Source organism: Palaemon carinicauda, chromosome 19 (assembly GCF_036898095.1).
Source record: "Palaemon carinicauda isolate YSFRI2023 chromosome 19, ASM3689809v2, whole genome shotgun sequence".
In the NCBI taxonomy this organism is placed as follows: domain Eukaryota; kingdom Metazoa; phylum Arthropoda; class Malacostraca; order Decapoda; family Palaemonidae; genus Palaemon; species Palaemon carinicauda.
The window spans coordinates 15,633,172-15,646,161 of NC_090743.1; the positions used below are offsets into that span (position 1 = coordinate 15,633,172).

Here is a 12,990-nt window from a genome sequence, read left to right on the forward strand (position 1 = left end):
GGTGAAGAAATTAGAAAGTAAAGCAACGAGAAAACTTAAGTTTTTTCATTACAACTTAAGCCTAAGGTATAAAATAAATGTGTACAGGCTTTAAGCATGCACAGAGCCTAAGAGGGTTTAAAGATTCAAAGGCCGCTCATGAATGGTAGAAGCAAGGGACAGTGACATTGCCCTAGTTAGCAGGACTATTAATGCCTTGGAGACTAACCATATATACATATGATCAACGGCCAAGCCCCCTCTCCACCCTAGTCAGGACTCAGGAGGGCCAGGCAATGGCTGCTGATGACTCAGCAGATAGGTCTCGAATCTGCCCCTTAGCTCACAAGAATAAGATCGCAGGGGCCAAAGGAACTAACGAGTTTGAGCGGAACTCGAACCCTGATCTGGCAATCACCAGTCAGGGACGTTACCACATATTCATAATTTCATGAATAAATAAAAGAGAAATATGATGATTTATATAAAGAGTTGATATGATGTTTACGGTATGAGAATTATTGAATCTCTTACTGGCAGGTTCTCTGTTTTCTGGGTTATTGAAGGAGAGAAGGGGAGATAATAGCCTTATATTTTTTGTTCTCGATATAGAATAAATTATAGTTAAGCAAATGCCAATTGTTTCCATATGGCATATATATATATATGTATATATATATATATATATATATATATATATATATATTTTATATATACTGTATATATGTATATATATACAGTATATGTATGTATATATATGTATATGTATATGTGTGTATATATATATACATATATATGTATATATATATATATATATATATATATATATATATATATATATATATATATATATATACATGTGTGTGTAGGTGTGGGTGTATGTTTCTCTGTATATATATATATATATATATATATATATATATATATATATATATATATGTATATATATATATATGCATAAGGACACGTCTGAGACCTTTTTCCAGCAGTGGACTAATAACGGCTGCGTTTATTGTGTATATATAAGCGTATATATATATATATATATATATATATATATATATATATATATATATATATATATATATATATATATATACATATATATACATATATATACATATATATATGTATATATATATATATATATATATATATATATATATATATATATATATATATATATACATATATATTATATATGTATATACATGTATTTATACAATATGGGTGTATTTAATCACTAAATACCATCTGCCTTGTGATAGAAAAATATTCTTTTTGCCCTTTGATTTAGATAGATGTCAGATATATTTTTTTTTCTGTACAAACACATAAAGTAAAAAAAAAAAACAAAAAAAACTAAAAGTCCCTTCAAGATAACAATTGAACTTATAAAAATCCTTTCTACTGTCAGTAAAAAGCGTAATAAATGTAGAGAGCTTACAAATAACATTGTACCAGCTATATCACACCTGCAAAAACAGGTGTTGAAGCAAGTGCCAGGTGTATATGGCTTCCCCCATTATTCCTTAATAGCACTTGTCTTGTGTGGAATATGCAAAAACCTTAAGTATTGAATTTAATCCCAATTCCCGTAAAAGATAAGATCTTTGCTTATTCCAGATAGATTGCTCTCTCTCTCTCTCTCTCTCTCTCTCTCTCTCTCTCTCTCTCTCTCTCTCTCTCTCTCTCTCTCTCTCTCTAAACTAAACAAAGAAATAAATGGTCTCTCCATAGCATACGTGACGTATCGTCACAAACTCTCTCTCTCTCTCTCTCTCTCTCTCTCTCTCTCTCTCTCTCTCTCTCTCTCTCTCTCTCTCTCTCTCTCCTAACTAAACTTAGAAATAAATGGGCTCTCCATAGCATACGTGATGTATCGTCACAAACTCTCTCTCTCTCTCTCTCTCTCTCTCTCTCTCTCTCTCTCTCTCTCTCTCTCTCTCTCTCTCTCTCTCTCTCTCTCTCTCTCTCTCTCTTAAAGAGGGTAGCATGTTCATCCTTGCCAAGATTCTTGGGCAGGATGTATTGTACAGTACTATGCTAGCAGTAGTATATTTATTTCAGAAGCAGATATTCTGAAAGCTATTTAGTTTTTATACGGATATTATCGCTTTTATTGTTTTGAATATAGTTTCCTTTTATTCTTTATTTATAACAAACATATCGGCGTCAATTACCTTCGATGTCAGGATGCTAGAAAACTCAAAATCAATCAATCAATCAATCTCGCTAAAGCAGACTATCATTATGATGCTTAATTTCACTTTTGTAATTGAGCAGGTACTTTGAAAATGTAGATAGAAACATAAAAAAAGGTTATATTTTATTAATGCTTTTTAAATTGGTAAAATTTCAAATTTTTTAGGTTGCCCTATTTTGAAATATGTATACCTGGAGTATGGGTTGCAGATTAAGATTTAGAATACTGTATATATATATATATATATATATATATATATATATATATATATATATATATATATATATATATATATATATATATGTATATATATATATATATATATATATATATATATATATATATATATATATATATATATATATATATATTAAACTTCAAACTTTCAACTGGGCTCCGCAAGGCACTAGAAGAGTTGGAAGACCCAGGCCTACATGGCTGAGGACTATGAAGCGGGAAGTACGAGATGATTAATGGAGAAGTATTGAACTAAAAGCTCAAGATAGAGACGACTGGTTAAATCTAACCGTGGCCCTTTCATCAATATGTTTAGGAGGGGATGAATAATATGTTTAGTACATTTACTGACTTAATTTGAACGCCAGGAGAATATTAGGTATGCAGTTAATTCTAATAGTCATGTTTCTCCAGCATGAGGCTCAATACTACACAGTATTCTAGAAGTTTGATTCGAGCTGTGACCAAGATGTGGATTGATCTTCCAGGTGGTTGAATCTGTAAAACTTCAAAAGTTCAAACTTGCAGAAAATGTTTTTATGTTGAACAGGCTGACGTAAGTCTATGATATATATGATTTAATGTTACTGTTCTTAAAATAAATCACTTTAATTGTTCATTACTACTCCTGTTGTTTATTTATTTCCTTATCTCCTGTCCTCAGTGGGCAAATTTTCCCCATGTAGGAGCCCTTGGGCTTATAGCATCCTGTTTTTCCAACAATGGTTGATAATAATAACAGTGAGTGTTCCTTTAAAAAATGTAGTCGACAGTTCCTTTCTCATAGAACAGTATATATATATATATATATATATATATATATATATATATATATATATATATATATATATATATATATCAAATAAGCCATATATATTTTTGATACATTAATGTCTGGATTCTCTTAACGACCTCGGGATCAGAGCCCTATATATTTTTGATACATTAATGTCTGGATTCTCTTGGGCTCTGATCCCGAGGTCGTTAAGAGAATCCAGACATTAATGTATCAAAAATATATATGGCTTATTTGAATATGAAAAACACGTAAAAATGTGCAAAATTTATCATATATATATATTATATATATATATATATATATATATATATATATATATATATATATATATATATATATATATATTTCTTCTTTCAATTATGTCAGAATATCGTTTGCTCTAGTACATTTTGTTACGAAAGTTTGTTTTTAAATGCAAATATCGTGATCCCCAGTATTCTCATATCTGTGAGCTGACCTTCATAACATAGCAATAACATTTTAAAGTCTTATATTCAATGGGACTTGTTTATAAGCTTAATGGTTTAAAGGTCGCACATGAATGGCAGAGGCATATACAATATCTTTTTATTCAAATACCCTTACACAACAAAATATTTTCTTGTAAGAATTATTCATAAATTTTTAATTGTTATTGTCTTTGGACCTCTGAGCATGAGGTTATTGTCATTTACATTCTCATTCTTGTAGGATGCTGGAAAATAATAATAATCTCACTGCCCTTAGTAGGTTGCAAGTTATTAAATAGGAGTTGTAGCATAATACCCTATTCATGTGCAATTAACCACGAATATAGGTGGATAATGCAGCTAGTATTTTAGGTGTGGTGACTGTGGCGTAGATGAGAATAAATCTGAAATAGTGTGGAGCTTAGGGTAGTGCAGTGCTTGTGGTTTGGGGAATACTGAAATGAAAAAAAAAAAAAAAATTACCAGAGAGTACTCATATGTAGCTCAAGATTTGTATGGATAAGATTAAACCTGGTAAGAGTAACATTGATAAGTGAGTGTATATCTGTCTATTCATAATGTGCCTACCTGGGTTAGGAAAACTAGAAAGGATGGTCATACTTGTCGATTTTAATGCAGAAGTGGGTGTCAGAAAAAAATGTGTTGTGGGGAGATAGGGAGTTACTGCATTATTTGAGAATGGAAAGTCTTCAAGGAATGATTTTGTAATGGGGCTTGATTTTTAGTATTGCATTGTTCCTAAAAATTATATACAAGTAAACTTTGGTGAGAGAAAGACAAAAAGAAAAGAATTTATTAGGGTACGTAAGAGTTCATGATTGATAGTAAAGCAAGTTGTGTGTAATGGTGAAGTGTGCCAATTGAGGGAGCAGAAAGTGTTACCTGATTAATTTAATTGTTGTCAATTAGTAATTAGAATTCCCCTTCAAAACATAGGATTTTATAACTAGCCAGTTATGCCAGTAGGATTTAAAACTATTTGAAGAAGTCTCATTAGAAATACTGGTAATTTGTAATTAGTGTAATGTTCAAAGAAAGTGGAGAGCGAGATAGTTTCTTTTGGACCTCCCTTGCTCTTCTCTCATCTGGGTCACAAGTGGCTATTATAATAAATCCCCGAAGCAAAATATAACTTTGATCTAAGTGGGACATATCTGTTTTTGTATCTTCACTATTTATTATAGTGGTGCATCCTCTTTAGTTAGAAGTGCTGTTTCACATCTTATTTAGTTGAATGGTACACACCCTTTGCATTGCAATGTTGTTTTTCACCTTATTGGTGCCCCTCTTGGTGTTGTAGTGTTGTTTCTCACATTGTTACACTCTTGGTACTGCAGTGCTGTTTCTCTCCTTATTTGATTGCAGTGGTACAACCTATTGCAGTAATGCTTCTCCTATTTGGTTGCAACACCCTTCAGATTTGGCCTCTCTGGGTCAAAAACAATATGAGGCACTGGGGCATAGTAGCGCTGAGCATCAACCTTAGAGAACCCAGCTTTTTCGATGTTGGGCAGAGGGTCGCGGTCCAGCTGGCATCCGTCAAAAATAAAAGGCCACACGGGGATGTAGTGGGTGAAGATATGCTGAAGCTTCCTCCTGAAGCTGTGGTTTTCAAGGTCAAACTCTGTGATGTGTTCCATAAAGTAGAATTTTCCTCCCTGAAATAAAGTAAGCGGGTACGATAAGTGAGCGTTTACTGTATATATAGTTTATTTTACTTATCTAAATCTCTTCTATATAATGAAGACTAAGTGTCCGACTATATATATATATATATATATATATATATATATATATATATATATATATATATATATATATACATATACATATATATATATATATACATATACATATATATATATATATATATATATATATATATATATATATATATATATATATATATATATATATATATAGTCATGCTGAGCTCTCTCTAAGTATTTAGCCGTCATTTTTAGGTTGCGTACACTAGTAATAAATATTGAAATATCTCTTTTTAATAATAGTTAATTTTCTTCCCTGAATTAAAGGGAACACGACAAGGGGGGAGGGTGTTCTGTATACTGTATATAGAATATTTTACTTATATAAGTATTAAATAGTTTGATATCTATTTTTAATAATAACCACTTATGACAATGACGAAAAAGTGCATGCTTCGTTAAGTGTAAGTAAATTGAATTGTCGTTTATACATATACCAAAGATTCAAAATCATTTCAGTTACTACTAAGAACAATCGAGAGCTTATTAATCGACAACTTCAAAAGTAATGTTCCAAAGAGATTATTATTATTATTATTATTATTATTATTATTATTATTATTATTATTATTATTATTATTATTATTATTATTATTATTACCATCATCGCACGTTGCTTTTTATTATATAGGAGAGATTCATGTGTGCATTATTTCATTTTGCCAAATCTTATTGTTCAATTGTTATTTACCAATAATGATCAACATATCAGCTATAAAATATAGTTTAATACACAAGTCTTGTTTCTGAAATGCACAATGAAGTTGGGACCAGCTTCCACACGGATCTAGAAGAGATTCGTAAATGCTGTGGTGTCAAGTCAGTGCAAAATACACGAGGGTATGCATATATGACATAGGAAAAGCGCATTTTAGGTACGCGAGACAAAACACTGTATAAATATAACATGAAACAGAAAAGAAAAAAAAATCATTTAAATTATAGGGAAGAATCTCTCTTCATCTCAAGACTCTAATCAGATCATTAACCATTCAAATTACGTGATATATTTGCTCCTGACAACCTTCTTAGAACGAGGTCCAAATCATCATCCGTTTCACTATGATAATTCACTTTCCAACTGTGCCATCTTGGGATGACAAGGCGAGAGAGAGACACTAGCCGGAGATAAACTCGCTACTGATCAGAGTGACTAGTGTGTTGTTATCGAATACATCATGATAGGGCTGATATCTACGTGAAGTTTTACATGGCTTCTTATCAACATTGGTTTATGTGCGACCAGTTAGGTAATATTTCTCTTGGATTTATTTTATTATTTATACAATTATTCATTACTTCTGATTATTCCATTTAGTGGCAGGGTGGAAGATCATTTATTATTATTATTATTATTATTATTATTATTATTATTATTATTATTATTATTATTATTATTATTATTATTTTTAATAATAATAATAATAATATCTCCCCTACATAATAGAGCAAGTATCTGCACTGTTTAAAATTTGCAGTAAAAAACGGTAAAAATCCTGGAATAAATGTTACCAGGCATTTAGTTTTAAAAACATATATTGACGTAAAGGAGTGATATCATGGTCACCAACCTGTAAAAGATAGTAACAAAGTATGGTAAAATTACGGTCTCCTGTATTTTACTGAAATACGGCTGAGAACAGTATAGTTTTACGGAGAATTTTCGATTAAAATTGCGTTTTTTTTTAACAGTGACTATATATAAATGTATAAGTATATATTTAGATATTTTCCGGTCACGCTCAGCTCTCCCCGTCCCTCGGGTAGGGAGAAGAGAGAGTAGTCATACCCTGGTGAAAGGGGGTACCCCGAGAGGTACACTGTGTGTGCGCATATCTATCTAAATATTTAGCCGTCATTTTTTGATGGGTCACGTATCTTAGCAATAATAATAAAGACACTACCATAACTACTTAAAAATGTTTGCGTATAAAATATTAATTTTTATATTCACATAAATATAATAATGTTATTATTCCTTGCTGAAGCCCTTGGGCGTATAGCTAGTTTTCCAATTAGGGTTGTAGCTTAGCTATAGTCCATTTCTTTTAGCGATGCATATTTGCACCGACTCGCGGCGGTGCCCTTTTAGCTCGGAAAAGTTTCCTGATCGCTGATTGGTTAGAATTATCTTGTCCAACCAATCAGCGATCCGGAAACTTTTCCGAGCTAAAAGGGCACCGCTGCGAGTCGGTGCAAATATGCATCGCTAAAAGAAATGGACTATAGTAATAATGGTGATGATAATAATAGTAATAATAATAATAATAATGATGACGATGATGATGATGATAATAATAATAATAATGATAATAATAATAATAGCTGCATCGGCAGAGTTTATTTTCTTATCCAATTTTTCTATTTTCCGGATAATTCTCTTTTCTAGAGCGCTGCAATCAGCCAGCAGACTTGAAAAATTCATCAGTCGGGTGAATGACAAAATCGGGAAGACTTTTCAAGTATATTCTCACAAAATACAAGTAAAACTTTTGGTACAAAATAGTAAAAACTACGATTGCAGCGCTCTAGAGAAGAGAATTATCCGGAAAATAGAAAAATTGGATAAGAAAATAAACTCTGCCGATGCAGCCATTACTTTTAACTCAACCTGCCTAAAAGAGGGTCTCCTACCACAAAATAATAATAATAATAATAATAATAATAATAATAATAATAATAATAATAATAATAATAATAATATCAAACATCTAATACAGATTCACAGATTAGCCATAGGAGGGTAAACAGACTCACAGGAGCAAGGACTCTTTTGACTTCGTTGAGAACGGCGTCCATGTCCTGCACAGTGCACAAGACGAGTGTCACAACCACTACGTCGACAGAGTTGTCGGGCACCATACTCATGTCTTCGCCTGTCGAAAGAGGTTGGTTGTGAGAATCAGAATCCAAGTCGACATTTTGGGTTAGAATCAATGTCGATGTCAAAGTTTGGGATTGGAATCGAAAGTAAAATCGACATTTTGGATTTGGCTCAAAAGTAAAAATCATTATTTTGAATTAGATTCAAAAGTGAAATAAACATTTTGGATTAGATTCAAAAGTGAAATAAACATTTTGGATTAGATTCAAAAGTGAAATCAACATTTTGGATTAGATTCAAAAGTGAAATCAACATTTTGGATTAGATTCAAAAGTGAAATCAACATTTTGAATTATATTCAAAGGTGGAATCAACATTTGGATTAGAATCATAAGTAAAATTAATATTTTGGATAATTCATAAGTGAAATCAACACTGCATTAAAATAGGAAATAAAATCAATATTTTGAAATAGATTCAAAAGTGAAATAAACATTTTGGATTAGATTCAAAAGTGAAATAAACATTTTGGATTAGATTCAAAAGTGAAATAAACATTTTGGATTAGATTCAAAAGTGAAATAAGCATTTTGGATTAGATTCAAAAGTGAAATAAACATTTTGGATGAGATTCAAAAGTGAAATCAACATTTTGGATTAGATTCAAAAGTGAAATCAACATTTTGAATTATATTCAAATGTGGAATCAACATTTGGATTAGAATCATAAGTAAAATTAATATTTTGGATAATTCATAAGTGAAATCAACACTGCATTAAAATAGAAAATAAAATCAATATTTTGAAATAGATTCAAAAGTGAAATAAACATTTTGGATCAGATTCAAAAGTGAAATAAGCATTTTGGATTAGATTCAAAAGTGAAATAAACATTTTGGATTAGATTCAAAAGGGAAATGAACATTTTGGATTAGAATCAAAAGTAAAATCAATATTTTGAATTATATTCAAAGGTGGAATCAACATTTGGATTAGAATCAAAAGTAAAATCAATATTTTGAATAATTCATAAGTGAAATCAACACTGCATTAAAATAGAAAATAAAATCAATATTTTGAAATAGATTCAAAAGTGAAATCAACATTTTGGATTAGAATCAAAAGTAAAATCAATATTTTGAATAATTCATAAGAAAAATCAACACTACATTAAAATCAAAAGTAAAATCAATGTTTTGAATTAGATACAAAAGTGAATTCAACATTTTGGACAAGAATCAAAAGTAAAATAAATATTTTGAACTAGATTCGAAAGGAACTCAACATTTTGGATTAGAATCAAAAGTAAAATCAATATTTTGAATTAGATTCACAAGTGAAATCAACATTTTGGATTAGAATCAAAAGTAAAATCAACATTTTAGATTAGAATAAAAATCGAAATTAAGATTGTGTATTAGAATCAAAATTAAACCAACATTTTGTATTAGAATCAAAAGTCAAATTTACATCCTGGATTGTAATCAAAAGTGGAATAAATTTTTTTAATTAGACTTCCTAAATCTCACTTTTAAATGAACATCACTGTAATTGTTTAGTGGCTCCTTTCCACTTGATAAGATTAGAAGAGAGAGTTCAGCTATGGTAAGCAGCTCTTCTAAGAGAATGATATTACAAAATCAATGTTTTCTAGTTTGGGTAGTGCCGTAGCCTCTGTACCATGGTCTTCCACTGTATTGGGGTAGAGTTCTCTTGCCTAAGGGTACACTCAGGCACATTATTCTATCTGTTTCCTTATTATCCTTTTCCTCGCTGGGCTATTTTCACCATTGGAGCCTTTGGGTTTATAGCATCCAGTTCTTCCAACTAGGATTGTAATTTAGCTAATAATAATAATAATAGTACCATATCCTATGTACCATGGTTTTCCACTGTATTGGGTTAGAGTTCTCTTGCTTGAGGGCACACTTGGGCACACTATTCTACCCGTTTCCTTATTTCTTTTCCTCACTAAGCTTATTCTATTTGTTTCCTTATTTTCTTTTCCTCACTGGGCTATTTTCCCTGTTGGAGCCCTTGGGTTTATGGGTCTTCCACTGTCTTGGATTAAAGTTCTCTTATTTGAGGGTACACTCAGGCACACTATTTTATGTTTCCTTATTTCTTTTCCTAAGTTTATTTCTCTGTCGGAATGCTTTAGCTTGTAGCATCCTGCTTTTCCAACTAGGGTTGTAGCTTGGATAATAATAATGACAATAGTAATAATAACTTACAGTCGCTGCAAAGATTCCGGGCAAAATAAGCCCCACCACTTGGTGACATCATAGCCAATCACGTTGTCTCCCACGTAATCTCTTAACGCAGGAGCCAACATGATTGGTGATGACGTCATCAGGGGGTAGAGCTTATTTCAATCAGAATCTGCATCGATTATAGATACCTGTAAACCTGTGATATTACCTGTAGTAACATGGAATTCCTCTGCGTGGATGTGTGAGAATTTCTTGATGTTGTCATAGTAATAATCCTTATAACAGGGGTTAGGGTCTACCACCACCAGGTGACTTCCTTCTGGGTAGAATGCAAAGTTGACTCCTGAAATAAAGATTTTAGAATAGAATCTGAAGTGAAATCAACATTTGGGTTTGGAATCTAAAGTGTAATCAACATTTTGTATTGGAATATAAAGTGAAATCAACATTTTGGATTAAATGTAATGTGAAATCAATATTCTGTGTTAGAAAGTAAAGTGAAATAAAAATTTTGGGTTAAAATGTAGTTAAATCAATATCTTGGGTTAGATTCTAATCTAAAGTGAAATTAATATTTTGTGTTAGAATGTAAAGTGAAATAAAAATTTTGGGTTAAAATATAGTTAAATCAATATCCTGGGTTACAATCTAAAGTGAAATCAAAATTTGTGACTAGAATCTAAAGTGAAATCAACATTTTGGATTAGAATCCAAAGTGAAATCAACATTCTTATTGGAATCTAAAACGAAATCAACACTTGGACTAGAATCTTTATGAAATAAACATTTTCGATTAGCATCTAAAGTGAAATGAAAATTTTGAAATAGAATCTAAATGAAGTCGACATTTTGGACTAGAATCTAAGTGAAATCAACATTTCGGATTAGAATCAAAAGTGAAATAAATTTTTGGAATAAAATTTAGTCAAACAAAAATTTTGGATTATAATCTAACTTGAAATCAACATTTTAGATTAGAATCTAAAGTGAAATCAACATTTTGCATTAATATGAAAAGTAAAAATCAATGTTTTGGATAAAGTTAAATCAACATTTGTTTTTTAGAATCTAAAGTGAAAAGAACATTTTGGATTAGAATCTAAAGATAAATCAAAATTTTGGATAAAGTTAAGTTAACATTTTAGATTAGAACCTGAAGTGAAATCAACATTTTAGATTAGGATCTAAAGTGAAATCCACATTTTGGCTGTAGTAACGTAAAATCAACATTTTATGATAGAATCTGAAGTGAAATCAACATTTTGGATTAGAGTTTAAAGTTAAATCAACATTTTGGATTACAATCTAAATGAAATCAGCATTTTGGATTAGAATGTAAAGTGAAATCAACATATTGGATTAGAATCTAAAGTAAAATCAGCATTTTAGAGTAGATTCTAAGGTTAAATCAAAATGTTTAATAAAAATCTAAAGTGAAATCAGCATTTTGGATTTGAATCTAAAGTTAAATCAACATTTTGGATTAGAATCTAAAATGTAATAAAAATTTTGGATTAGAATCTGAAGTGAACTCAACATTTTGGATAAGAATCTAAAGAGAAATCACCATGTTTGATTATAATAAAATGTGAAATGAACAGTTTGCATCCCAATCATAAGTAAAATCATCATTTAGGATTACAATCATAAGTGAAATCAACATTTTGGATTGGCACCAAAAGGTAAAGTAACATTTTGGATTAGAATAAAACTCGAAATTAGCAATTTGGATTTTATTTAGAAGTGCAATTAACATTTTGTGTTGGAATTAACTTTCTTTCTAGATGCTTTTCCATGTTTCTTTACCATATTTGGATAATATTGCAATGTTTTATTCATTTTTTAACTAACGTCTATAGTTACATATCTATACCTGTAATGTATTGCAGTCATATGGATTTAAAGCCAAAATTTGAAGTACTTCATGACTACCATTTTTAAAGGGAAATATTAAGATTAAGGAAAGCCAGTCAGCCATTCATTTCCCAAAAGGAAGGGACTTTAGGCAGTTCACTACTTCAAGACAGTTCTTCGCTTATCTCTGATATTTGTTTGTACTATCTGGCCGTTTGTGATTTGAACTTAGAAGTGAATAAGTTGTGATAAGATTATCCTATTGATTATGGAGTTATGGAGAGATTAGTACACCAAACTTTCAATTGGACTCTATAAGGCACTAGAAGAGTTGGAAGACTCAGGCCTACATGGCTGAGGAATATGAAGCGTAAAGTAGGAGATGATGAAAGGAGAAGTATTGATTTAAAAGCTCAAGATAGAGACGACTGGCGAAATGTAACTGAGGCCCTTTGCGTCAATAGGCGTAGGAGGAGATGATGATGACGATGATTGATTATGGTTTACAGAAAAGATGCAAGTCATGTAATCAATTTTACGAAGTGTGGATTTATAATATATTCTTTCGAGTAGATTGTTTTAGTTGTGATAATTGTCTAATCTATTGTTTTTTCGTTTTTTTCTTCTTGGGAATTAAAC

General features: G+C 30.7%; 1 protein-coding gene across 1 annotated transcript in view; it reads right to left on the reverse strand.

Annotated features, from left to right (window-relative positions):
* Positions 1-3,772: 3,772 nt before the first annotated feature.
* LOC137658463 (thiol S-methyltransferase TMT1A-like) overlaps positions 3,773-12,990 on the reverse strand; it is a 14,564-nt gene continuing 5,346 nt past the window's right edge. Inside the window, exons 3-5 of the mRNA XM_068393197.1 lie at positions 10,706-10,840; positions 8,218-8,336; positions 3,773-5,349 (exon numbers count right to left, since the gene is read on the reverse strand). Of these exons, the coding sequence (XP_068249298.1) occupies positions 5,086-5,349; positions 8,218-8,336; positions 10,706-10,840 (518 nt within the window). The 3' untranslated portion in view covers positions 3,773-5,085. The remainder of the gene's footprint in view (positions 5,350-8,217; positions 8,337-10,705; positions 10,841-12,990) is intronic.